The sequence below is a fragment of the Protopterus annectens genome, chromosome 1.part0 (assembly GCF_019279795.1).
Source record: "Protopterus annectens isolate FY-2018-M chromosome 1.part0, PAN1.0, whole genome shotgun sequence".
Taxonomy (NCBI): Eukaryota; Metazoa; Chordata; order Ceratodontiformes; family Protopteridae; genus Protopterus; species Protopterus annectens.
Genome location: NC_056725.1, coordinates 1,748,289,588 through 1,748,316,668, shown reverse-complemented (window position 1 = coordinate 1,748,316,668; position 27,081 = coordinate 1,748,289,588). Strand labels below are relative to the sequence as shown.

Sequence of the window (27,081 nt, the reverse complement as noted above, 5' to 3'; positions counted from 1 at the left end):
GATTTCACAACTATCTGAAAGATAGAACCTTCCAAGTCCATAGCAATGGCTTATCTTCTGCTGATGATAAACTTAATACAGGTGCTGGACAAGGGTCTGGGCTAGGGTCTCTTCCTCCTTTCTCTCTCCTTTTGAATGATTCGCACCCTAGAATTATCAAATTGTAAATTAATAATGTATGCAGATGATATGCTCCTCCTGTAACCCAGTACTAGCCACTCTAACCTGCAAACCAAGTTACAGGGCAATTTCACTCAGTTACGTACCTGGTCCACTACTAACAAACTACTGAATAACCCTAAGAAAACCAATGTCATGGTATTTGCCTCAGCCAAGAACTCTCCTATCCTCTTAACAGATCTTAATGGGAACACAATTCCCAATGCCACTGAACAGCAATACATAGGCCTAATACTTGAACCTTTTCTTTTCCACACATACAGATTTTGTGACAAATTATATCCTTGCTCAATTAAAACGATGCTACAAAATCAATCACCTCCTTTCACCCCCTGCTTGCAGGGCCATTGGTAAAAATATTTTAAACGCCCAAACAGGAATATGTCCTTCCTATTCTCATTATGCATTCAGCCTTTAATACTCACACAATACATTCTGCTGGGAATAAAATCTGCAGATTCAGTCTGTTAGCAGACCCCAAGATGCAGCATTGAAATGTGTTAAAATCCAATCACCTTTCATTACCTCATAGGGCACTTTTCTTCTAAGCATCCTAATTTAAAATGTTTTAAAACATGGTCACTGCTCCCCTTTAACAGTAAAACTACCTTCACAAGACAACTCTCATGTACTCAGAAATACACAGGACAACAATTTCTCTCTAGTATGCCCTTCATTTAACATGACTGTACATGATGGTCTTCTCTAGACTTTAACCTGCTACCTACCTACTGACATCAACATTTTAGAAACCATTAACAGCTTCAAAAAAAGCACTTCTAGAGCATCTCTTTACTGAATCTACTGCAACCATGACAATAGTTAAGTAACTTGCCATCTAATATCCTGAATAACAGAATACGTTTAAAAAACTTTTTTACAGTCTCATAATGTGGTACCTTATACACATATATTTCACATGTACACAGGAGTTTATGTAATATATATAATTATATTACATATATTATATATATGTAATATATAATTCCTGGTTAAAGGCTTATAGTGCCTGCATATTTGAACTGTTTTTTACTGAAATTGGTACACCTTGTTTGCTGTAGCATAGACTAGATCCAGACCTGCTGAATCTAGCTTTGTTTGTATGCTTGTTATTTGTTCGCTTGTTATTTCCCTGAAACGCTAATTCCACATAAAACGCAGCTTTTAAGCACTTCTGTGAATCCCTAGTGATATCTGCATTGCTTACTGTACTTATTTCCTTGTTTCACTTGAATGAAAGTTACTGTTTGTCATTTTTGCATTTAAGTTACCTGTAGCACATTGCATTTAAGTTACCTGGCACTTGCTCACTAAAGCAATTATACAAGTCAGCACTAAAAAATTAAAAGCACTACATCCTCACAAACTCCCCTTGAGTACCTTGTTCCCCATTGGCCCTTTTTTTCAATTATAAAGGAATTCCCAATACTATTCTAGCATGTCCAAAGGTCAGTTGTCAACCTCCTCTCTGGTCCAGCTGGTGAATCTGGGAATCTTGAGGCAATGTTACAACTGCCTCATGTACACAGACAACCCTCTCCTCCTCCAAAGAAATTCCAACACATGTGGGAGATGCAACCATATAGCCCAACTAGAGGCTAAGCTCTCTCAACTCAGTACTGGCGTAACCAGTCAGGAGGAAAAGGAAACCACACTCACTACAATTCCAGTCTCACATAGACCTACCACGACAGCAAACCAAACACATAAACACACAAAAGAATACTTGGAGGCTCTAAATAAAAATCTGCCTAAGCAGCAGAGACCTCCAAAGCAGACACCCAAGCAACCGCACGCCCAAAACAAAACACGTGCAACACATAGCTCACAAAGCCAGTGTGCCGAACAGTCACAGCCCTTAAGGCTAAACAACACACCTGATACACTTGTAATAGGTGACTCTATCGTCAGGCACACTGACGTCCCGCTCACCAGGCTGAACAAGGAGAAGGTCACGGTGAGCTGCCTGTCGGGCGCTAGGATCCGCCACATAACACAAGCACTCAGGTCACTCCAAGGCAAGTACAAATATGACTCAGTCATTGTCCATGCTGGTGTGAATGACCTGAGACGTACCTCCCTGGACTACATGAAAAGAGACATAAAGGAGCTCTCTGAGCATGTTAGCCCAGGCCGGTATGACCCTGACCTTGAGTAGCATCTTACCCTCACCAAGAATGATGCCACAATATGAAGACAAGATGATCAATTTCAACAACTGGCTTAAGTATTTGTGTCATTCAAAGGGGATCCAATGCCTGTCAGCCTGGGATGACATGCTCGACAAGCCACGATGCTTCGCTAGGGACGGCTTGCACCTATCACCCCTGGGCTTTCGGATATTGGCAAAGGCTCTTGCTAACCCCATAGTGCCTTTTTTAGGCAAGGCTCAAAAGACAAACCCACCTCCATAGGTATCACAAGGGATAAGAAACTAACAGTAGTACTACTCAACGCTAGAAGTCTAAACCTCAAGATGCATGCACTCAAAACTCTCCTTAGCATGGAGAACATCGATATCTGTGCAGTAACAGAAACCTGGTTCAAGGCTCCCGAGAGCACCCCAGCACTACCAGGTTATACATCACACCATGCTTTTCGGCCCCAAAACTTGGACTGAACCACAAAAGGAGGGGAATATCAATATTCGTCAAAGATACCCACACCTCCAGGTTGGTGGCACAGCACAAAGCATCAGAGACTATCCATGTGCAACTAACAGTGGGTAAAACTGCCTTCCAGTTTATAGCCTGCTAGAGACCACCTTCCCAAACCCAGGAACTCCACTCGGCCTTCCTGAGAACACTGGAAAATATGAAGGTCTCTCCAAACACCATTATACTGGGCGACTTCAACTACCCAAACATAGACTGGAAGCATTACTCTAGCTCCAACACCCTAGCCCAAAGGTTCCTAGAATTTATAAACTCAAATGCTATGGAACAACTTGTTACCACTGCCACAAGAGGGGAAAACATACTGGACCTGATCATCACCAACATGGGGACTCTATGCTCCAGACCAGAAGTGTATCCCTCACTGGTAAGATCAGACCATAAACTAATCTCACTGGATATTCACATCCGACCCCACCCCCTGCCCAGAAAACCACAGTGAAAAACTTCTCTAAAGCAAATTTCACACTCCTCAAAACCGAGGTGGAATCCTTCAAAGCCCCTGGGCCTGTGGAATATATGGCCCAGACCGCAGAATCCTTTATAAACGCATTCTATGAACACCTTCAGGAATGCATGGATCATGCAATCCCAAATAAAACCAAGACCCAATCCTCCAAAGGCAGACGTCCTGTCTGGTGGACCCCAGCCATAAACAAACTATACAATAGAAGGAGGAAGCTACTACATGATAGAGCAAAATCCCAAAAAGGGAAGGCATCTCTGATCAATATTAGCAAAAAACTACGGGCACTCATAATATCATCTAAGGCCAGCTTTGAGAGAAAAATTGCACAGGACACGAAGGATAATCACAAAGCTTTCTTTAGTTGTGTTAGGAATCTGGGTGGGAATTCCCAGATATGCTCAGAATTAGTCCAAAATGACAAAAAATACACCGAACCCACAGACATTGCCAACATCCTAGCTGACAGGTTCAGCGCAAACTTCTCCCCTCCCACCAGAAGGGCAAATATCTATCCCAGCAGAGTGCTGCCCCCGACATCTCAGATGCTCAGGTAAGAGCCGCCCTCTCCAAAGCAAAAAACACAGCATCAATGGGACCAGACAGTGTCCCGGGCTGCGTCCTACATGAACTCCAAGAAGAGCTAAACCCAAACATAAAACTACTGTTCAATCTCAGCCTTACTATAGGATATGTACCCAAAGAGTGGCGTACAGCAACGGTGGTCCCTCTCCACAAAGGTGGCGCCTCAACGGATCCTGGAAACTATCTCCCCATAAGCCTGACTAGCTTGGTCTGCAAAGCTATGGAAAGGATCATCATGGACCTTATAAATAAAGATATTGGGGACCTACAGACACTGGATCCTACCCAGTTCGGCTTTGTTAAGGGCAGATCCTGCCTCTTAAACCTGGTCGATTTCTTTGAAACAGTCACCAAGGCCATTGACGAGGGGAAGGTGGTCCACACAGCCTACCTGGACCTCAAAAAGCCTTCGATACAATACCCCACTCGGGCATTATAGATAAGCTCACCAGCTTAAATATAAACCCCTATGTCACTAGATGGGTTGCAAACTGGCTCAAGGACAGAACCCACATGGTTAGAATTGCTGGAGCCATGTCAGACTCCAAACCAGTTACAAGTGGCATCCCACAAGGCTCAGTCCTGGGACCTCTCTTGTTCGGTATATATTTCTCAGAGGTACAGGCCAACATGGAAGGACTGTGGCTGACCAAGTTCGCAGATGACTGCAAACTGGGCGCCATAATCAACTCTCCAGCCGACACAAGCATCCTCCAAAGGGGCCTCATAGAAACAGACAATGGGTGCCAGAGCCATGGCCTCAAGCTAAACGCCAAAAAGTGTATAGTCATCCCCTTTGGCAAAAACAAAGTGCCCACAAATTACCACATAAGTGGTAATCCATTAAGTACGTAAGAAGTAATTAGGGACCTCGTGACCCAAGTTGATAGCAATATCTCATTTGACAACCACGTGGCCAAAGTGGTTAGAAAAACATTTTATATAGCCCACCTAATCATGAAGGGATTCACATCTAGATCAGGGGAGGTCATCGTGCCTCTTTACTCATCCCTCATCAGGCCCATAATTGAGTACAATGCCCCTTTTGGGATGTACCTTACCAGACACCTGCAGCAACTGGAAAGACCCCAAAAGTACCTCACCAAGAGGATCAAAGGGCTCAAACAGATGCCATATGCTGCCCGGTTAAAGAAACCCCCGCCTGTTCAGGGGCGATCTGTGCCTGACGTATAAAGCCATGTCCAACCCGGAATTAATGGACATGCTGCACCTCAGAAAATCCAAATCCCATCGAGCTACGCGATCGAGAGACTTGAACCTCAGCACTGAAATAAATAGGACATGCTGGAGGGACAGATTCATAACCCAGAGGCTCCCTTCACTCTGGAATAAAATCCCAGTCCAGGTTAGGCAGAGCCCCTCACTGACTCTCTTCAAGAGGAATCTTGATGAGTGGATGGGGGATCGTAGGTTTACCCCGGGAATCGCTTCTGTGTCACTGTTAGACAGAGGCATAGTATACGAACCTCGAAAAAGGGCATAGCAAAATTAATTTAAAATGGGTGGCGAAAGCCAAACACACTCTGGCTAGGCTTATAAATGCCCTAGGGCAGATAGCCTAGTATGAACCTATGAACGTATATATATATATATATATATATATATATATATTTATGACTGTACTGCATTTGATTCCTAACATTATGTTCTGAATTTTGCTATGTCCTCATTCTGTATATGATTAGGAAGACTGTCGCACATTTTTTGCTCTCTGAGCTCGAGTGGTGGCTGAAAAGGATCAAAAGACCAGTCCCTTTATCTAGTGAACAAATCGTAAATAAACAGCAGGACATATACAGGACCTGAAGGTGTGACTGGAGAACTCTTCTTGTGCCTGCAGCTTAGAATGGGCTTTTTTATTTGCTACAGTAATGTTTTTTCATGTTTTATTGTACACTTACTTTACTCTGACAGCTGACTGTTCTTGATAATATCTTAATTTATTGTATTTTATTTGCTGGCTCATTTATACATTATGTTCAATGCTTTGTGACAAGTATTTAGGAAATAAGCATTATAATACATTTTAACTTGAAAGTCAGCTTAGGTGATGAAGCAACCATATGGCTCCAAGCCCTGAGTTTAGTGAATCTCCTATCCTCTACAGTCTCCTGAAAAGAACAATGACAAAAACAGATGGGACTGACAAAGAGGGAGACTACTCAGTAAGGCACCAAGCAAGGCCTACAACCCCTGCCCAAAAAGCCCACCTTCATGAAATGTGCATCCAGCCAGAGACTGTCCAAATCATCCCCTGAAAAGAGCTTCATAAGCCATGCCTCATAATACAGGCAGAGGCTAAGATGGGGTGTCACATATGTGACCCACTGTGGTCAACACTAGGTCATCCTTGATCCAGACACAGATAAAGCCCTGTGAGCAGTTCACAAGGATTAAAAGAACAGACTGTAGATTAAGTAGTTAAGATACAGTTTGCTGCCCTCAGCCACAGCATCACATAGAAAGAAAAATTCCCTCTCACTCTTGAACTAACTTGTTTCTCAGCTAAGGCAGAAAATGAGATGCGATTACACGGCATACTGAATTCTCACCAAGAGCAGCTGGAATTCAGCGCAGGAATAAATGGAGAAAACCTCACTTACACCAACTCGGAATGCAAGAAACAGCCTCCTTGGAACTGCTTCAACACAGAAAAAGTGCCTCCAAGCCTCTAAAATGGCATTCACAAAGACTGATTCCAGGGAATGGATGTCAATGCAGTCTTCACAGCAGGTCACAGAACTGTCTGGGTCAAGGGCAAGGCAATTCTCGGCCTCCTTAAGTAAAGCATCATCACTTGAGAAACGGGAGGAGCCATGTAACCATGGCAGCTGAAGGAGGAAGAGGAAAGTTTGTTAGGTCTAATGTTAAAAAAAAAACAAAAAAAAAAAACACTGAGATGCAGTGCCCTCAGGACATCTTTAAAATCCATGTCAGCCCTGGTTAAATTATGGAGTTAGTTTTTTTTGGGGGGGGGGGGCACTGGAGTACTAGCACACCAGATGATAGACAAGGAATACTAGGGGCAAACTGTCAGCATGATGCAGGGGAGAAAAGCATCCCCAATAAAAAAGTGACATGCAAACACAAGAACTTTAACCAGAAATAGCAATGACTGTGATCTGAAATGTGCAACCATTGTGAAACAACTGGTGGGTGTAGGGGATAAGCTCTCATGTAGTGAACCGATAACTGTCATGATGCATGTAGTCATGCACATCTGTCCCTACAGACAGGAATTCCCAGGAAAAAAAAAAAAGAGGTGACTAGTGACTAGTAGAGAGGATACAACCAACAACAGGATCTATCAAGGACAGCCGTACATGCTACATAGGAGATTGGCCTTTCTTTGATGGTCTTGGGCCTTTCTCTACCACAGAAATCTAGCACATCTAATGACATGGTTTAGGAATCCTCTGGCAACAAAGGTACTAGCATTTGGCAATAAACCACACAAAATGTCAACTGCATAACTTGATGGATTAAACTGCTATGGTTTAGAATGTCAGGATGTCCACCAAGTTTACTGGAGATAAGGGAAACCCCAGAATAAATCAAACCAGGATGATGTCTACCACATTTATTGGATAAGAAAAAGGTAAAAATAAAACCTTTCCTCATTTCCAATAAGGCACACCAATACATGTCTTCAGCTGGTTCTTCAGTCAACACAATCTGAATTGATGAACTCTGTTAATACTGAACAAAAAGACTTGTCTAAAACAGAGTAATGGAGAAAGGCAATAAGAGCTTCATGGCATAGCCTCTCAAAAGATCATGCCTATGACAATCTATCCTACATGATGGAGCTCCCTTCCCATAAAGAAGTCTGACAACTTGAGGAAAGTCAAAATCACTAAAGAACAAGGACAATAGCCAAAGACTTGCTTGGGGGAATTTGGCGAAAAAGACAGGGGAAGAAGAGCATGACGTAGCAGACCTTTACTGGCGCCATAGCTGCAACAGCACTGTTTTTAGCAAAGGTCAAAGCAACTCAGAGAAATGTGTGCGTCTTTGGGAGAAGGGCAGTATGTGCCCACCCATAGTGCAGTGTCTTGTTTATGTTCCTGAGATGGTTCTTTATTTCCTTAGCAGTGTCACCAAAAGGGGCTTTAAAGTACATAATTTCTTAGTAACCCCCACAACCCGGCAGTCCTTGAATATCTCCTAAACAAAATCTTAAAGGGCTTGCATACAAAAAGTTCTTCAGGGAATTTTGCCATAGCTACTTATGGAATGATAGATACCTTGTGGAGGAAGGCATCAGAAACATCAGTCCTGTAGGTGGTAGATGCACTCATGTTAAAACTGCAATCAGGCATAGGAAAAAAAATCAATTGTAAGAGTTCCACTACTGCTGCTGTTTGGTCTGGGGGACTTGGGCATGTTAAAGATCATTTCTGAAGCTTACACCACCTATGACGTGGGTCTTGTGTGAAAGATAAGTATGACACAGCTCCAGCCAGGGTACCAGAGGAGTGAACTCTAAGCCTATTCAAAGCTTTAGGCTCCTTGTTAGCTGCGAAGTTAAAAAGATGCTGCAGCCTTTGTGATGGGTAAAGAAATGACAAAGAAATTAATCCTAGATCATATCTTAAAGTCTGCCAAAACAAAGACAAACATCTTGAAAAGGAAACAGACCCAAGTCTGCATTTTTCCAGCTTTAAAATGAGATCCCCAAGGGCAAATTCTAAGGAAGGAAAACCCGAAAGATTCAGTTTATGCTTGACTAAGAGTAAGTACTGAATCATTTACTGTATGAAAGGCTATAATAAGAATGCCACAACAAGGAGTATCTCACCAGTTTAGATGCCCCCTAAAAAAAAAAAATAAAAAAATAAAAAAAATCTTCAGGAGGGCATTATATGAAGAGATGGAATATTTGCTAACAGTCTGTCGTGGACAAAGGACACTTGAATTCCTCAGATCCTGTAACAATGGAAGAATCTATGAGTGAAGAGAGAAACATGTCCTCTTGAATGGAAAAAGAAATAAACAGATCAACAGGTGGCTATACTACACTGGTGGCTGCCTGGCACTATGACAGAATAGCATGTGCCAACCTCCAGAAACAAACACCAGTCTTTTAAGGCTGGACCTTAAAAGACAGAGAGCTACGTGCTACAAAGTGTATGTCTTTCTCATTCATGTCCCACTACACTATGAATACAGCATTCAAAATCCAGCGGTTAAACAAGAAACTCCCAAAAAAAGAAAATAGCTAGTAAGAGTAACTCAAATCATTTAAATATAGGTTTATAGGTGTATACTAGGCTAATGGCCCTGGAGCCTTTACAAGCCTAGCCCTGTATGATAATCATTTTAGTATGACAGCCGACTGCTTTGCAGTAAGGTTTTGAAATATGGCCAGTTTTAGTGTTTACTAAGCAACAATCTTTGAAAATTCTTAGTTTTACTAATGCTTACCTACAGCTTGTTTGATTTCGTTTGCTGGTGGTCCTGCAGCAACTGGAAAGTTTGGTGTCCTGCTGAATCACACAGAGAGAGCATGTTCAGTGTCACTGGCACAATCAGTTTGAAGCAGATCCAAATTTCTGCTGGTGCTTACCCTAAGAGGGTTGCATTAGTTCTTTGTGGACATGGTGACCAGCCTTTTACTCAAGGAAATTGTGCTCTGGAGTTCCTCAGAGTCCTTAAATGCTCTGCAAGTAGCAGACCCAGATTTTGCTATGGCTTTCAATTTAAAAAGGATTTTTTCCAAGGTTTTTAGTTTTGCATATCTGGTGTAGACCTTCTTGGATGGCATATAAGCTGGATACGATGCTCTTTTTGGTGTTAACCTTCTCAAAAAAACATTTCGGATCCTTCTGATTTTGTGCACTGCATCTTTCAAGCAAGTTGTGCACACCTCTGTGGATTATTTACCTTTTTGGCACAAGAGCTACTTGGGGAACTCCAGCAACTAGATGGTCTTTAATTTGAGTATCAAGGCTTCTTTGTCCACTTCACCTCATCACACCATCACTGTCTCTTACCATGCTTGGAGTCCTGCTTTACTGGGGTGTTCTAGATGATACTATGGTGCTGTTCCTTTGCCAGTTTCAAGTCTTTACATCTAGCTGGAGTATTACTAACAGCATTCTGTTTTATATTTAATCTCTGCAGTAACATCTGCTATGTGGTGACGGGTACTTATATCTACCAGGGCAAGTGAACTGCCATCATCAGCGATTGACAGCTGCTGCTAACCGGACATGGACCTGTGGTTTCACCTTACAGTGAGTGGGCTTTACACATCAGTGAACCAGATGCTGGCTTCCCTCTGTGACCTTCTGATGGATTTCCCACTGTTCTGGCTGAATGTAATAGTTATGGAGATAAAATCTTGTTAGAACATTTTTAAATTTGGATTTTAAGTACTGCATGTTTTAAGAGTTTTGTACTGATTTTTTTAAACCTGCTGGCTAATGTTCTTTACTTTGGGTGTCCTATTATCTAGAAGAATACACCTGCACACCAGAGATGGTTTTCTAGATTAACATGCCATCTTGTATATTGATATGGAATTTACTATTTTTTTTTTATTTTTATATTTTTTAACTTATTTTGACCAGGACTTTTATTAGGGATTATTGTAACATGTGTACATTCTGCAAAATGGTTTAAGTGTCTTAAATTTATTTGATAACTTGCTGTTTTGGTAATCTAAATGGACTTTAATTTCAATTAACCCTGTCCTGTTACTCAAATGACCATTTGTTCTGTCACATGGCTGCGAGGGCAGAATTTACTGCTTACTTTGTTACTGTTGCTTAATTACTCTACATCTGATGCATACGGCCTATAATAGCTGACTTCTGCCACCAGTTTAATGATTTTTATTTGATAACCAGGGTTCAGCACAGCTACACAAGAATTAGTTTCAGACTCAAATCAGAAGCACTGTCTGGTAAAATCTGACTGACTTGTCAGAGTGGGACAATATGCAAATGGAGGCTAAGTGACTCAAACCTTGGATCACAGGTAGCAGCTTTTTTCCCCCTAAATTGTGTTCTCTTGTTTTAAGGTAGCCTTATAGCAATAATGGATCATTTAGTAGGTGCGTGTTGGTATTTCATCATATATTTTACATTATCTTTCTGCAGAAACAGCATTTGTCTGTTTTTTTTTGATAGTCCCCTTTTCCCTTTTATGATTCCTAGCTTTTGGATACCTAAATGCAAAATGCTGGGGATAGCACACAATCATTGAGCAAAGGTATGTAGGGACTCAGTTCTTGTTCACCCTGAACTTGGGTTTCAGACTGGGATCAGTATATCTCAGCAGTGCTGGAGGGTGAAGAATCACTATGGAAGGTGACACACCAACAGTACCTTTGAAGTGAAGTATAGGTCTCTGACTGATAGGATGTGAACTCTCAACCAGGACTCCGACCAGGGCTATTATTTTTAATGTCAGGTCAGTATGGACAAAGCAAAGTATTGTTTTGGACCAGATCTATGGGGGTGACGTTATTATTATGGAGACCTAGATAAACGAGAATTATGGCCCATATCTTGAAGCTTCTAATCAGGTCTCACAGTCATTCACTATCTTAGGCAGGACAAGAACAATCTAATGGGGTGGCAAGTATTGGGTCAATGACAAGACCACAGAAGTTTGCAGTCCTGAAACAGCCTCAGCCTTACTCAGGTGGCTACCACTGCAGCCCATAAATCTGGAAAGGTGTTTCACTGGAGTTGATATTCCAGGTTGGTCTTGAAACTATGAACTTGGTGACAGAATCAATCTCCTGGACAGACTGCTACCTGGTTCATTTCAAGCTTGGCCTTTGCAAGTCATTACACCTCCTTGTATTCATCTGGTCAAATGCTGGGATATGAGAATGGTAAACTGGATGTCTGTCTCCTTTACTTGACCATCTTTTACAGGCCAGTACAGATAATCCAGATTCACTTACTGTAATATGTAACACTGCTGTAGTGCGTCTCTGGATACTCATGCCCCAACTGATGTGTGTCACAGGCCTGTTACATGGAAAGAACCAAAGTTTGATCATGAGTTACAACTGTTGACACAGGACTAGACAATGACTAGACAACTGCAATGATGGGGGATGCTTTTTCTCAAGGATAAGCTTACACTAGATTAACATTAACTTGCTTACCGCAGAGAAATCTCATGAAAGAGAGCATCTTTTGTATCTGGTTACATTTCCCCTGTACTGATAAGTCTAGCTGCACTTTTAAGGGCATTTGGCAGGTTGTACATCCCAGCCTGCATTCTTTATTCAAAAAGCTTTTTGTCCTTGGATTATTCTGAGGAAATCTCATAATTCTTTGTGGATAACATAAATTAAAGCAGTCCTTCACCACATACTCACAGTCACTGAGCATTACAGTGACTCTTTCGTGGAATATCTGAAGCTTTGCAAGGTTGAGTTTAATAATGTGGACTACAATGAAGTCATGAAGATTGTATCAACTGTGCACACTACTCACTACAGACTGGACCCCTTACCTCTGAAGTTGGCTATCACTTGCCTTGAGTCACTGTGTCTACTGTTCCACACTGAGATCTACCTTGAAATCTGGGACATTTCCAACTTTTTTAAAGGAGACCATTATCATCTCTACTCTCCAAAAGCTGACTATGGTTCTTAACTATCTAATTACTGTCCAATTTTCTCAACTCTGGTTTATCATGAATGTTAATGAGTAAGCAGTGCACACTCACCTGTATGTTGTTCTTATTTCTCATTACCTATTAGATCTACATCAATTTTGTTTCAGACCTAGGTATAGCATTGAAACCAAAATCATTCAAATGGTGTCAATTTCCTAAGGGTGAGTGATCAATATTTATATTTATCCTTGGCCTTACTTGGTCTCTTGACAGTTTCTGATACCATGGAATTTTATTAATCTCTTAAAATATTACTGCAGTTTTACAGGCACTGTACAAGTGGTTTGTTTCCTACTTCTCAGGACAGTACCAGACCACAATGTCAGGGATCAATTCCTCCAGTGTAGTCTATTCCCCCCTCAATTGCTATGTGTCTCAAGATTCTGTTCAACATCCATTTCTGCTAACATTCTATATTTTGCCATTAAGAAAAGTGATTATTGGGAGAGGTGTTTAATACCTGTCAAAAGCAGATATCCAGCATTACCTCGCCTTTTCACAGGATTCTGTCTCACATTATGGCCACTGACTTAAGTTAAACCATGCAAAGACCAAAGCCATGTTTATTCACGGTAGCGTTCATAACATTCATCCATCACATCTATCTTTGCTTCTTCCCTTAATAACTTAAGGGAATAACAAGATGGCATTTGTGCCCTCTGTCTATGATCTGGACATGGATTTGTTGAAAAACTGACACTAAAGCACCAGGTGTCAGCTGTTGTCAAGACGTCACAATTTCATCTGAAGAAAACCTGGATCAAGCTCATTATTCCAACAATAAACTTGTTAAAATGATTCATGCATTCATTATTTTTACATTTAGCTTGCTGTAGCACCCTTTATTTTGGACTTATGAATGGTGAACTGACCCAGTGGTAGTAACTGCAGATTTCTGCTGCTATTGTACTGATCACCCTTCAATCATATCACTTCAGTCCCGTGGTATTTGAACTGTCTCCCAGATGCAGTTAGATACACTTTTACTCTCTTGACACTCACCTACTGTACCTTTCACAGTCTGGGCTCAGCTTATGCTAAGAAGTTGCTGAGACCCCATACCCCTGCTAGACGCTGTAAATAATGAGGGACTGTTGATTGTTTATCAAGCCAAAGGGTATGTTTGTACATCTTACCTCAATCTTGTGTAACAAAGTACCTTACTAAATTCAGGCAATGACTTTGAGTATTGCTTTAAAGTCCTTGAAGAGCCACCTTTATAATATTCACCTAGATTATTGCTGGGTCAATTTAATTGCCTTTAAATTGTTATATATCAGCTTAATTATTTGTATTTACATCTCTTACAGTTTTTAATTGATTTCACCTTTTTTAACATCTTGCTGTTGAGATGTTCAACACCATAAAAGTTCTACCCAAGAATGGGCCATCTAAATATCCTGAATATATGCATAAATAAATAGAACTAATGTGAGGAAGAAGCGTGGATGGTGCTCTTGACAAAAAAAAAGTAAATAAATTTGCATGGGGGGGGGGTTTGAAAGGAATCAGTGCTACATGATACAAATAAGCTCAAGCAGTAAGCACCGGACAACCCAGCCACTTCTCTTGTTATACAGCAAAGTCTCCAATGTCATCTGTGAAAGAGGAGAGCAGAAAATTATCAGGTCCTGCAAAAGTTAGGACAGACAGCTCAATCCCCAACTTCCTCCAAACCCAGAAGTGTACACAAGGCCAGGCTCCTCCTGAAGGATGAGGATGATGATCTAGAGGAAGGGGCAGGACTTTAGAGCAGAAACCTCAGGCCTGGTCACGTGTCTTTTACATGGGTCCTTTTGTCTGCCTCATGCCTGGGAATCATTACTGACCTTCTCACAAAAGCATGTGAATGTTAGACATCAGGGAAAGCGATGGGTACGGTAATCTTCCCTGTGGCTTCAAAGTCTAGCCACTGGATTGAAGTTCTGCTCTGGCAGTAATGAAGTTAGTCAGAACCTCAATATTATGCTGCAGCAACAAATAGCAAAGACAGAACACAGCACCTGTGATAATCTGGCTTCTCGATATGATGAGCACAAAAGAAATGTATAGGTCTATTTTTTAAGCATTTTGCATGGGCAGTTTCCTATAATAAGAATTAAACACTGCACGTTGTTGGAAAAAATGGATGTCACTTGGATGTGCCCACTTTTTAAATCAGACTCATGACTATAACTGTGGACTTAAATAATCCCACAGGAGCACTAACAAGTTTGCATTTTGAACCTTTTAATGAACTCTAAAGATAAACTCACAGTATAAATAAATGTTTATACCTCTAGGACTACAAATGTTATTCTAGAAGTGTAAACCGCAAAACTGCTCAGCAAACACTCATCAGTCGTTATCAGTCATTAGAATCAAAGTCCTAAACATAATTTTATAAGTTAGAATAAACAAGTTAACCTTCATTTTGTAATTATTTGAACACACTTTACATATGTACACCTTCATGTTACGTACAAAATGTCACACATCATTTCCATTCTTCCCACTTATGTGTTTTGATGCAAGTCAAGGCAATTCTGTCCATACAGCTTGGTTGTTGAGATATTTATAGAAATATGAAAACTTATGACAATTGGCATAATCATGAATATGAAAATCACTTAAATTTTGAGTTGTTCTAGACAGAATTGAATATCCCTGCTAGGTGTATATATTTTTGTAGCATATATGTAACATAGCTTTGCAATTATTTAAAAATAAGCATAAAAAGGCAGAATGTTAAGAGGTATCACTCAGTTGGAAATAGAGAAACATCTCTGTAAGCATCACAAAGGTTTAAAGGGTTACATGATCAGGCGTTGTGAATAAAACTACAGAAAAAAAATGAAAATTGACTTTAGGTGAAACAGGAAAGAATGTTGATCAGTTAAAAGGGCCCACTACAATTAAGAATTTTTGACAATTCCAAGCTAAGGTAGGCATATAACCATTATCATATTTGCTAACAAACTAGCATTTTAATGTTGCTCTCTTGTTTAAAAATACCACATGTCTCACCTGGTACTCAGGGAAACCTATCCCTGCATCCCAATCACACAAGAAAGTTATAAGACTTGATCGTGGTGTATGCTGCTGATTATTGTACGGGGTCCCATTCTGATATTTTATTTGAATCATCCCATCATGGTAAGCAAGCCTGGAACTGGGGCGTCCTAAGTTCCAGATACCACCAGGGCTACTGCAAAAACACAAAAGTAAATAGAATTTAATGACCTGGCAAAACAAAACTGCAGTAAAATTAAAACAAACTTCTACAATCAAGAGTCATCAGCTTTCTTAAATGTTATAGTAATAAAGCTTTTATCTGATATTCTGCTTTCATCCACAAGGTGTCAATAAATGCCACTGTGCATTACAGAAATATACAATAACACATTCCAGATGCTGGAGACTTTCCACGTAGCACTGTTACACTCCTCCATTTGCCAGAGACTAAGTTAACTAATACCTTTAATACGCTATTTGAGGGAAGAACAGTCAGTAAAGTCATGATTATTGCTGTGAAAGTTTTATGCCAGTTCATAAGTGCAAACTGTAGAAAAAAATATTGTAAAATAACATGATGTCTCTGTAGTGCATATTTCAGAAGATTCCAAGATAGACCAAACACCAGTGACAGAAAAACACATGAAGCAAGGGACCCCATGGTTTCATTACCTACAATATTAAGCGAAATTAAAATGAAGAATCAATACTTTGAACAGTACATTGCATGGAATACAAAAAGATTAAAATATGTGGGCAATACTCAAGTGAGCATTCAAATATTTTTCAGAAACCCACAGATGAAAATGTGGGGTTGAAAGTAAAGCTGGTAGTATCAGATGGGAGGCTGGATACCCTAGATGAAGCTCTAGTAGATCATGAAGACACAGTGCACAGAAAAAATGTAAGACTGAGCATCACCATGCAGGCTTTAGAAGGGACAGACTGTGGGCTACATTAAGCAGCTATTGTCAGGGTGGACACTAAACTGGAATGGGCACAAGAAAAAAACAAAACAAAAACAGCAAGGCAGCCTGGGAGAAGCAAAACAAGCCCTCTGAAGCACGTCTTGGTTTATTATTAAACCTATGCATGTGGGTGCACACACATACAGACACACATACATACATACACACACACACACACACATATATATATATATATATATATATATATATATATATATAAATATATATATATATATATATATATATATATATATATATATGTATATATGTATATATATATATATATATATATATATATATATATGGTTTCCAGCGTGTAGATCGTGATACATTTCCCTGCAAGGTACTGAGTGGAAACCAAATGGCCACGGCACAGCTTCATTGTAGAGCTGTGCAGCTGAAAAGCAGAAATGTTATGGTGTTGAACACTAACTACTAAGCTGGTACACTGCTACGATCCCTAACGAATGTTAGCTGGCTGCAGTCTAACAGCACAGACAGCTACTGTACAATAGTGATCGCCATGGACAAATAAAAAATACCATATCTCTGGTTTCCCTGTGCTTCATACATCCATGATGATCACTATTCTACCATGGCTGTCTCTACTGTTAGATTACAGTTGAGTATCGTTCGTTAGAGATCTTTAAATGTAACAGCCTACTCAATGGCATTCAACTCTGTAGCAATTCTGCTTTTCAGCTGCACCACTCTATGGTGAAGCAATGCTGCAGCCTTTTTGTTTCAGTGCTACAGCTCACAGGGAAATGTCTCACAACCTACATGCCGGAAACCCTGTATATGTATACATACATATATATATATATATATATATATATATATATTAGACACACAAACAGATTTTAATACCATGATAATCAGGGAAGAAGTAGCTACGTGGAGAAGACTCCTTGGGGTAACAAAAAGGAAAGCTGCTGCTCAGGGTATTCTCAGGAGCTGCAAGGCTACATTGGTCTAGCTTGCAATGATGAAATTCTTCTAACCAGGATGAGGAAAGACATTTGAAGAGCCCATACTAATACTTCTAGTGGTTGGGATAACCTTGATATGTTGCTATTGAAACACCAATATTCTTAATGTATTAATGGTACAAGATTACCTTGATGATTCAATGTAGTTCTATCACTGTATAACAATATGCAAGTTGAATTTCTTCCTTTCTGTGTATATATTGTAAAATGTTTAATAACATTTTTTTCTTAAGACACTTGAAGAGCAAAAGAAGCCACATTAGCTTTAGAGAGTGAAGAGCAGGGAGCTGAAGAGTGCTCTGGGAAAGTAGCTTGATCAAAGGAGGGCAAGTGAGAGGAGCATCAAGCACTGCTGGTGATGAGGAAACAGACTTTACAAGTTCTCCACTGCTCAGAAGGCATCTGGCACTAAAGGGACTTTTGGCATTAACTGGGTAAACATGTAGAAAGAGAACTCTGAGACACAGTGATGCTAAATAATTCCAAATGGAAGTCCTCTGAGGTACTGAATATTGAAATAAGGAGGGAAGGGGGCCTGGTGTAAATGACAAAATATTAACTGCACTTACAATGTCATAACTTTCCCAGCTTGTTGAGGGCTTTGGTAAAGATTTAAATAATTCAATATGGGAACATGAGGAAGTGCACTTTACTTAGGTGGTCTAAACTAAGGAGGGGAGATGCAAATATGGAAATCAATATGCTGGAGAGAACTCACATTTTAGGACATTGGACATCCTCCATGTAAATGATACTATGAATGAACACAGTGCATTTTTAATGACGCTTTTTTATTGGAAGTTTTTTTTATGATTGATATTGAAATTAATCTGTCTAAATATTCAGAATATGCTGCTTAAGCGGTAAACTATTGTGGGAAATGTAGTGGTATTGATTTTATTAACGAGGGAAACATTTTACTCTCAGTGCCACTATTTGCTTGTCGGAGATTTTTTTTTTTAGTTTAGGTTGAAACTGTATTAATCTAACATGGTGATAAAAGAAAATTATGTTTATCTGATGTGACTATAAGGAGGCAAAAGGGGAGGGAAACTCTCCACATAGGCACACTCGAGTTAATTGAAATTATATGATGCTGGGCAAGCTTTATGCAAAACTGGTTACGGTGGATTTAGGTAAGCATAAGACTAGAAAATGAAAGCTGAGCTTGAAATACTTCATTTATTTCCATTATTAATAAGAAATTGAACAGTTGTCTGGGGCACTAGAGAGGCATAACACAAACACAAATAAACAGCAATCAAGGTGTTTGGCAGACAGTTTGAAATATGTGCGGGGGAAGGACTAGGGTGTAACCAAATGTTGTAGCAAAGACTGAGTGACAAAACATGGTGGGAGATGTAGTAAAATGTATTTTTTCTTTTTGTGCTTGTTACACAGTTGTATCAAAAAAGAGGGAACTCTGGGACCCTAATTTATGAAGTCCACCATGGAGAGGAACATACTATAATGGACAGTGAACACAAGAAAAATACATGAAATTAGTACAGTGTAAACTGGGTGATTACAATGATTTTGGTGAATATTATAATGGTTATGGAATTAAAAACTAGCTAAATAAATGCTGTAGAAATCACATGACACTGTGAAGATGAGACTGGCATCAGGTCAGTGAACGGGGCACCTGAATGGTCTCATTAGCAATACGGTAGCGGAGGCTACCTTAACTGGTGAGGTAGCTGAGGGTATAGTTTTATGTTTTTTTTTCAGTTTTTTTGCTTCTATAAAGCAAGACACAAGAAGAATAGGGGGCAAAATGCAGAGGGCATTCATAGTGCATCATAATGAAAGAGAGAATATGAGAATTCTGTCTGATGGCAAAAGTACTGCTAGGTCATCTGGAAATTATCAGAAGAGGAGGCTAACAATCTGGGGAAACTACAGTTTCAGGTTTTGGAACCTTTTTGGAAGGCTATTGGAGAGGATTACAAAAGGTAAGCTAGACATGGGGACAAAACTGAGTTACAGATCAATTCAAAGTCTTAAGCTGGAACATCAGTGGACATATTGATCTTGTGAAAATACAGCAGGTATTAACCGTTATCAAAAGAATGGGGTATACATTAGTGGCCTTGCACGGGATACATCTGGGAAACAGAAGTAGGCAAAGTCAACGCCAAAAAAAAAGGGGGGGGGGGCTTTAGAAAGGGTCTATAGTAAATCAGCGAATGCTTAAAAAAGCCAACGCTGATTTATCGACCCCATGTAAATGAAAGCTTACAATCCCGAACACTTGGAACAGCGATTTTTTTCCCCAGGGAAAAAAAATCAATGTTCCATAAAAAAAAAAATAAAAAACTTCAAAATATTACATAAAGTGGGGGGGGGGGGGCTGTGCCTCTCACACCCCCTCTACTTAAATATACCAACTCCGAGATCGCACTACAGTGAGGAAAACAGCAAAGTAACGGAGGCTGCCAAGCGATTTCTTTCCCAGGGAAAGAAATTGCTTATATGCTGTTTCACTATTTTGCTGTTTCGTGCTTTCATAGGTTCATAGTTTAGTACTAAGCTAACTGCCCTTGTGAGCCATTTTAAGCCTAGCCAATTAGCCCTTGTGAGACTCAAACCCTGCATCTTGTGTTTGTAAGGCAAACACCTTAGCCATTAAGCCACCCTCCCAACCCCTCAAGTTCGATCAAGACGCATTTGAAGGATTGCGTCTTCGATTATATAATAGGAACCCTTTAGAACAGCTGAAAGGACCAGTTACCGAAGAGTGCACAAAAAGGCTGTAGTAATTTTTATGTCAGCAAGGTTTCTACTGAAGTAGAGCAGTAACTGGTGGACACAAGGGGTCAAAATAAAGGGTTTAAAGGAATCTGTCAAATGCTAAGACTAACAATAATGTCTCTCTACCAAAGATAAATACTTTTGCAGGTACTGATCTTTCAGAAAAGCAAGCTCTTATTACTAAGGGACTGAAATTTATTTATTTACATTTTGTTAAATTTACTATTACGAAAGTAGAATGTTAGCCTGTGCTGATGGCATAGGGGGATAAAGCTCTAACTATGGTCCAGGTTCTAGCAGCAGCTTGGGTGCTTGCAGGCATGGAAAATGGAGATGCGCATCCTGAGGGGGAAGCTGACTGCAATTGGAAGCTTCACTGAATTTGATCTCTGCTGAAGGTTGGGATGCAAGGGGGGATATTGTCTGCAGAGAACAGGGCTCTTGGAGTGACAGGTGGCTTTGTGGACAATATGCTTTGGCAGTGCGTTGTATGTCAACTCCCGGGACAGTATGGTTGGGCAGAGGAGGTAAGGTTAAAAAGGAAAAACATTCCTTGGCAGCAGTATGACACTGTCTCAGGTAGCCTTAGTCTCTTCACTGGCCCTGAACATTGGCTGGAGTAAGTCCTGGTGTTGCCAAGTCAAATTCAGAAGCCCTGGTGTACAAGAACAAGCTGATGATCAGCCATGAAAAGCCAAAAAATGTGTGAAGGGGAGAAAGCATGCTGTTCAAGGGGTACAGATAGTACATAAGCTAAGAAGGACAGAAAATACTGTATGAAACATTGTGTTACTGGGTTTATGTCATATCATCGAAAGATGAAAACATCGAATCACATAACATTGAACTGAATACATCAAACCATGAAAACATCGAAATGATGTGAATGGCAGTTTCCAACGGGGACATGAAACATTAAGGGTCTAGCAACTCCGAGATTGCGCTACAGTGTAGGAAACAGAAATCTTCTATTTCCACACTGTAGTGCACTGAAGTGCGATCTCCGAAGTGGTATATTTAAGTGGCAGGGGGTGTGGGGGGTCTTGCCCCCTGCATGGAGCAATTTGTTTTTGATCTACACTCCACGTTTTTTTTTTCCCATTTTGATATTTTACGTTTAGAGGAATTCAGTTCGATGTTAAGTGATTCGATATTTTAATCTTTCGATGATATGATATAAACCAGTTACTTGGGGTTAGTGGACATTTGGATATAGTCTTAAGAAAAAAGAAATGATGGGCATTTACACACTGTTCTCCCAAATACAGAAGGTGATCTAGAACAAAGTTTTCATGTTTCTGGAAGGATTTTACAGCAAGTTCTATGTTTTCAGACTATGCCTTTCTACAAATGTGTGTGGAAATAGGAGAGAGGAAGGAATGCACCAAACACTATAGGCTTCCAAAATAAATGCTGTCAAATATGTATTGCAAACATTGGGTGAAAGACTATTTAGTAGTAGCTGGGAGGGATGACAGAAATATTAAACATTAGCTGGGATAACTGGAAAAAAATATTTTTAAGAGAAAAAAGTGATTAGTTATAAGTCAAGGAAGAAAAATGAGAGGGAGGCTGAGGAAACCACAAAAGAAGGCCAAGAACTTACAATAGAGGTAGCAAGGGTAACCCTACATGAGAAGGTTCAGTAGGATAAGTTAGAGGAGGGATATTAAGACAGTAGAATAAATCTAAAGAGGACTTTAAAAAATGGGTTATATATATTTACAAACCTAAGGTAATATCCAGAATAGCAAGTAAGGTAAAAGATGCTTTAGCAATGCTCATTTGATCCAATTCTAAAAAAAAGCATTTTCTGTTTTTAAGGCTTACATGAACTGGCAGTTTGATTAAGGCAGCAGAAAGCTGAAAGGGCTATTTTCAAAATTAAAAATGAGAAGGCAGTGAGAATGAGAGGACTACTGAAGGGATGCTGAGTGCAATAAGGAAACATCATAAGGACATGCATGGACTGGGGGGGGCAGGAGGGGGGGGCACAGATGCAGGGATATATGCAGCACCAATTGAATAAAGAGCAATAGAGACACAGTAGCCCAAACAACAATGAAGAGTTGTAGGAGGCCATTAGGAAGTAAACAAGAATGGACTTCCAAGGTGTCTACACACTGATCAGCAGCTTAATTTCAACTCTCCTAGTGTTAAAAACAAAAAAAAATGAGAGAGAAATAACAGACTGAGATATTGTCAGCTTGAGTAAACTTCAGTTACTAACTAGTAAAGTTCATTGCCAGGAATTTAGAGAACATGAAAGAAAAAACAACCAGAAAAGGGGAATAAAAAATGCTGGGAGGAATCCTGCAGCTATTCAGAAAAAACAGTTTAAGTTTCAGCTTTGATACAAGAGATGGTTTCTTGTAATTTAGAAGTAAAATAAATCAAATTGTACTCGGAGGTGATTAAAATAAATGAAACATTGAAGGAGTTATCACCACAAATAAAAAAATCTGGAAAAAACATGCATAACCTTTAACTAGCTATTCAGATGAACTGACAAAACTGCAAAAATCAGAGATGGAAATGAAGAAAAGGTTGGCTGAGCATGAGACTTCTCTCAGGAAGAGAGGTTTAAAAAAAAATGATACAGCATAAAATCAGTGTGTGTCTGTGCAGAGAAAACTTGTGATATTATGCTGTACCAGAGAAACTGTAAGGAAACAAATTATTAATTTTATGAAAGCACAAATAAGCAACTGGACTGGTATTCCACAGCAGGATTTGTTAATTGAAAGGGCACATTGAGTCTATGCTCCAAACCTGGCCATGAGAAAGCAACAAAGGCCACTGTTAGCAAAGATGCAATCATACCAGCAGAAAAAATGATCTTGTCAAACCTGTGGCAGAAGAGAAAAGTATTAAAATTTTGGATACATCAGAGTGCTTGTGGAAAATGATTATTCACTGTACACCAGGCAGAAGAGAAGAAAATGTATCCCACCTATCAGGAAATGTTAAGAGGCAAATGTGAGATTCAAGCTGCTGTATCCAGCTCTCTTCTTTCCTGGAGAATCAAAGATATTTTTTGATGTAGAACAAGCTAAGGAAGAAATAAAAAGTTTATCCAACAAAAAGTGTTTGTGAGGGTTTTCTTTAAAATGAGAAGACTTGACAAATCTGCCATGTTTAAACAGAAATGAGAAGAAAAAACATTATATTAGTAAGTGTAAACTAATGCAACATTTGCAAATATACATTCAAAACAAAAAAATGTCATGTATAACGGGTGGGAACAATAGCTACTTAACATAATGGCTACGCTGTACATATTATCTTGAAATGGACATGGGGTTGCAGTCATAGACAAAAAGGAAACAGTATTGAATTGTTTTAAGAAATGCAGAGTGCAAACAATACTACAGGAGACACTGCTGGAAAGAAAACAAAGGAAGGATTTCAGGATGGATACTCAGCAGAATATCACGGACAAAGGAAAAGAGGAGTAATTGTACTAATTGCTACAGGGACTCCAATAATGATAGAACAGAAAAAAGAAGACAATAATGGTAGATATGTGGTTAGAAGTGGCTACTAGCAAGGGAAGGGGAATACAATGACATGTCTGTTTATATTCCACCAAAAACTGCTATTACAGAGTTCAAGAAAATTGAGAGAAAAATAATCAGCTTTCAGTAGAGAACAACACTAATAGGTAGGGACTGGAACTTAATTTGCAATAGAAAGGATGTATCAGGGGCATAGCTCTCAAACTCTTACTGCAAGAGATCTGGATAAAGTCCAACAAAATGGGGGGAACAAAGGACCAAAAATAGGGACATATTTTAAAATATTGCTCTTATAAACTTAGAAAGTTGCTAGAGTTACAGGGCTTGTTTTAACATTAATTTTCTGAAGGATTTGAAGTCTGAATCTCAAATGTATATCATAATTTAGTGACTTCAATCCTTCAGATCATCCCAGTGATTTGCCTGAAAACCACAAATTTTGAGGAACAGAGCAAAAATATGAGCCAAAAATCTGGACAGTTGAGAGGTATGATCAGGGGGACCTAGAAGGAAAATATAAAAAAAAGAGGATAGATCAGAAAAAGATTTGGTACAAATATGTGAATTCAGTAGTAGGAATTCTGATAGAATTTACATATTACTCTCCTAGACTTGTTAACTAGGCTACACTAGATAGAAATTGTATTTCACAGGAACATTTGCATTTAACTGAAAGCTTTAACACATCCAGTAACTATTTCGGATCAGGCACCAATAAAAATGAAGATAAACCTGCAGAGTAATAAAGTAAAAATGAGACACTGGTGCCTTCCAAAGAAAAATTCTTCAGAATGTACAGTTAGTCACAGAGACAAAACGATAATGGAGTTTAAAAATACAGTAAAAATAAAAGAAAAAATAAATATGGTTAAAAAGTAATAGGAATTACTTAGAGGGGCTGACACAGGTTAAAGTTTTGCAGAATAAGAGGAATCTCACAGAATAAGAAGAGGTGCAAATAGAGAGAGCTAAAGAGAAAATAAGGGAGTACTTGGAGGATATGCATAACTTTAGAAAGACTGCTGTTAAACAACTACTTTCTGATAACTCCAGAGCACAAAAACATGTAGAGCAACTTAGTCAACAGAAAGTGAATGGGTTGTTGCCAAACGTAGGGAGCTTGTAACAAAAAAAAAAAACACAGATCCTGTAGAAATATTATACTAAAACTTGTATATAGCAGGGGAATGTGGAAATCAAGAAGGAACAAAAACAGAAATATTTATGTAAGACAATTACACTGATGTTGGAGGTAGATTAGGTTCAGCAACTAACAGTTAAAACAAGAGGAGTAGATATAAAAATGGTGATGTATAATTAATCTTCAGAAAAAATTCCAGGAACAGATGGTATTCCTGTGAAAATCTTGAACTTAGGATGGAAGAATGTGATAAAGATTGGGAAGATTTTGCTTAACAGTATTTTAACTGGAAGAGAAGCACCAAAATCTTGGAAAAAAAGCTATGGTAGCTGTAGGTTCACATGTTCATAGGTGTGTACTAGGCTAATGGCCCTGGAGCCTTTACAAGCCTAGCCCCAAAAAATTGCCCATGCACAGTGCCACCCGATGTTAGTTCACAGTGCCCCTATCCAATAGGGCAACTGGAATGATCCCTGGAGTGAACTTTCTGTTACCTATCCATCTGTCAAGATTTCTCTTGAAGAGGGCCAGCGAGATGCTCTGCCTGACATGAATGGGAAGCTTATTCCAGAGTATGGGTAGTCTTTGGGAGATTAACCTGTCCCTCCAGCATGTTCTGTTAATTGTGGTAATGCGGTTGTGATCTCTGGAGCGTGTGGGGTGGGGATAGGGATTTCTTTAGGTGTAGCATTTCAAGTAGGGCTGGGTCAGATATGGCTTTGTAAGTCAAGCAGAGATCACCTCTAAGTAGATGATAAAAGACTGAGAACAGCTGAAGTTTCCTGAGTCTGTCCATGTAGGACATGTAATTAAGGCCTAGGATCCTTTTTGTGAGGTACTTTTGTGGCCTCTCCATCTGTTGTAGGTGTCTGGTCAGGTACATGCCAAACAGGGCATTATATTTGATGATTGGTCTAATGAGGAATAAGTAGACAGGGATGATGACCTCTTTCTTCCTGAATGCGAAACCTTTGGTTATAAGATGTGCCATGTAGAAGGACTTTCTGACCACAGTGGCAATGTGGTAGTCGAAGGTGAGATAGCTGTCAACCTGGGTGCCCAGATCTCTTATGGCCTCTTCAGAGTTCAGTGAGTTTTTTCCAAAGGGGATGATAACGCATTTTTTGGAGTTAAGCTTCAGGCCATGGTTCTGACACCAGTCATTTGTCTCAGACAGGCCCTTTTGTAGGATGTCTGCATCAATTGGGGAGTCGATAATAACTCCTAGCTTGCAGTCATCAGTGAACTTGGTCAGCCAAAGTCCTTCTGTGTTGGCCTTAACTTCTGAGAAGTACATGCCAAACAGGAGAGGCCCCAGGACAGAGCCCTTTGGGACTCTACTAATGACTGGTCGACAGTCTGATGTGGAATCCATAGCTTTCACTGTGGGTCCTGTCTGTGAGCCAATTTGCAACCCACCTAGTGATGCAAGGATTGATGCCTAGTTTGGTGATTTTGTCAATGATACCTGTGTGAGGAATGGTATCAAAGGCCTTGGCCAGGTCGAGGTAGGCTGCATGCACTGCCTTACCCTCATCCAAAGCCTTGGTGACTGCCTCGAAGAAGTCAACCAGGTTCAGCAGGTAGGTTCTCCCCTTGACAAAGCCAAACTGTGTGGGATCAAGAGTTTGGAGATTGCCTCTATCTTTGTTAAGCAGGTCCATCCATTATCATGCACTCCATAGCTTTGCATATCAGACTTGCCACGCTAATGGGGTGAGAGCTCCCATGGTCTGTAGTTGCTCCGTCTTTATGGAGTGGGATGACTGTAACAGTGCACCATTCATTACGGACATAGTCTGAGGTAAGGCTGTGATTGAACATGCAACATCGATGTGGTGCCAGTTCATTTTGTAGCTCATGTAGGACGCAGTCAGGGATATTATCAGGTTCCATGGATACTGTATTCTTGGCTTTGGACAATGCAGCATTTACCTGTGCCACAGAAATGGTGGGCAACTGGCTTTCTTCTGGTATTGTGATATGTCCCTGGGGGGGGGTAAAGTTGGTACTGAATCTTTGGCCAGATGATGGCTATTATCTGTTGGCTCAGTATAGGAGGTGTCATTGTGCAATAACTCTGAGCAAATCTGGGTATTTGGTTTTATATGTCCCTTTGGGCAGGGTAATGTTAGGTACTG

General features: G+C 39.9%; 1 protein-coding gene across 1 annotated transcript in view; it reads right to left on the bottom strand.

Annotated features, from left to right (window-relative positions):
- IGF2R (insulin like growth factor 2 receptor) overlaps positions 1 to 27,081 on the bottom strand; it is a 2,372,344-nt gene that overhangs the window by 1,420,017 nt on the left and 925,246 nt on the right. Inside the window, exon 16 of the mRNA XM_044074918.1 lies at positions 15,580 to 15,760. Coding sequence (XP_043930853.1) covers positions 15,580 to 15,760 — 181 coding nt within the window. The remainder of the gene's footprint in view (positions 1 to 15,579; positions 15,761 to 27,081) is intronic.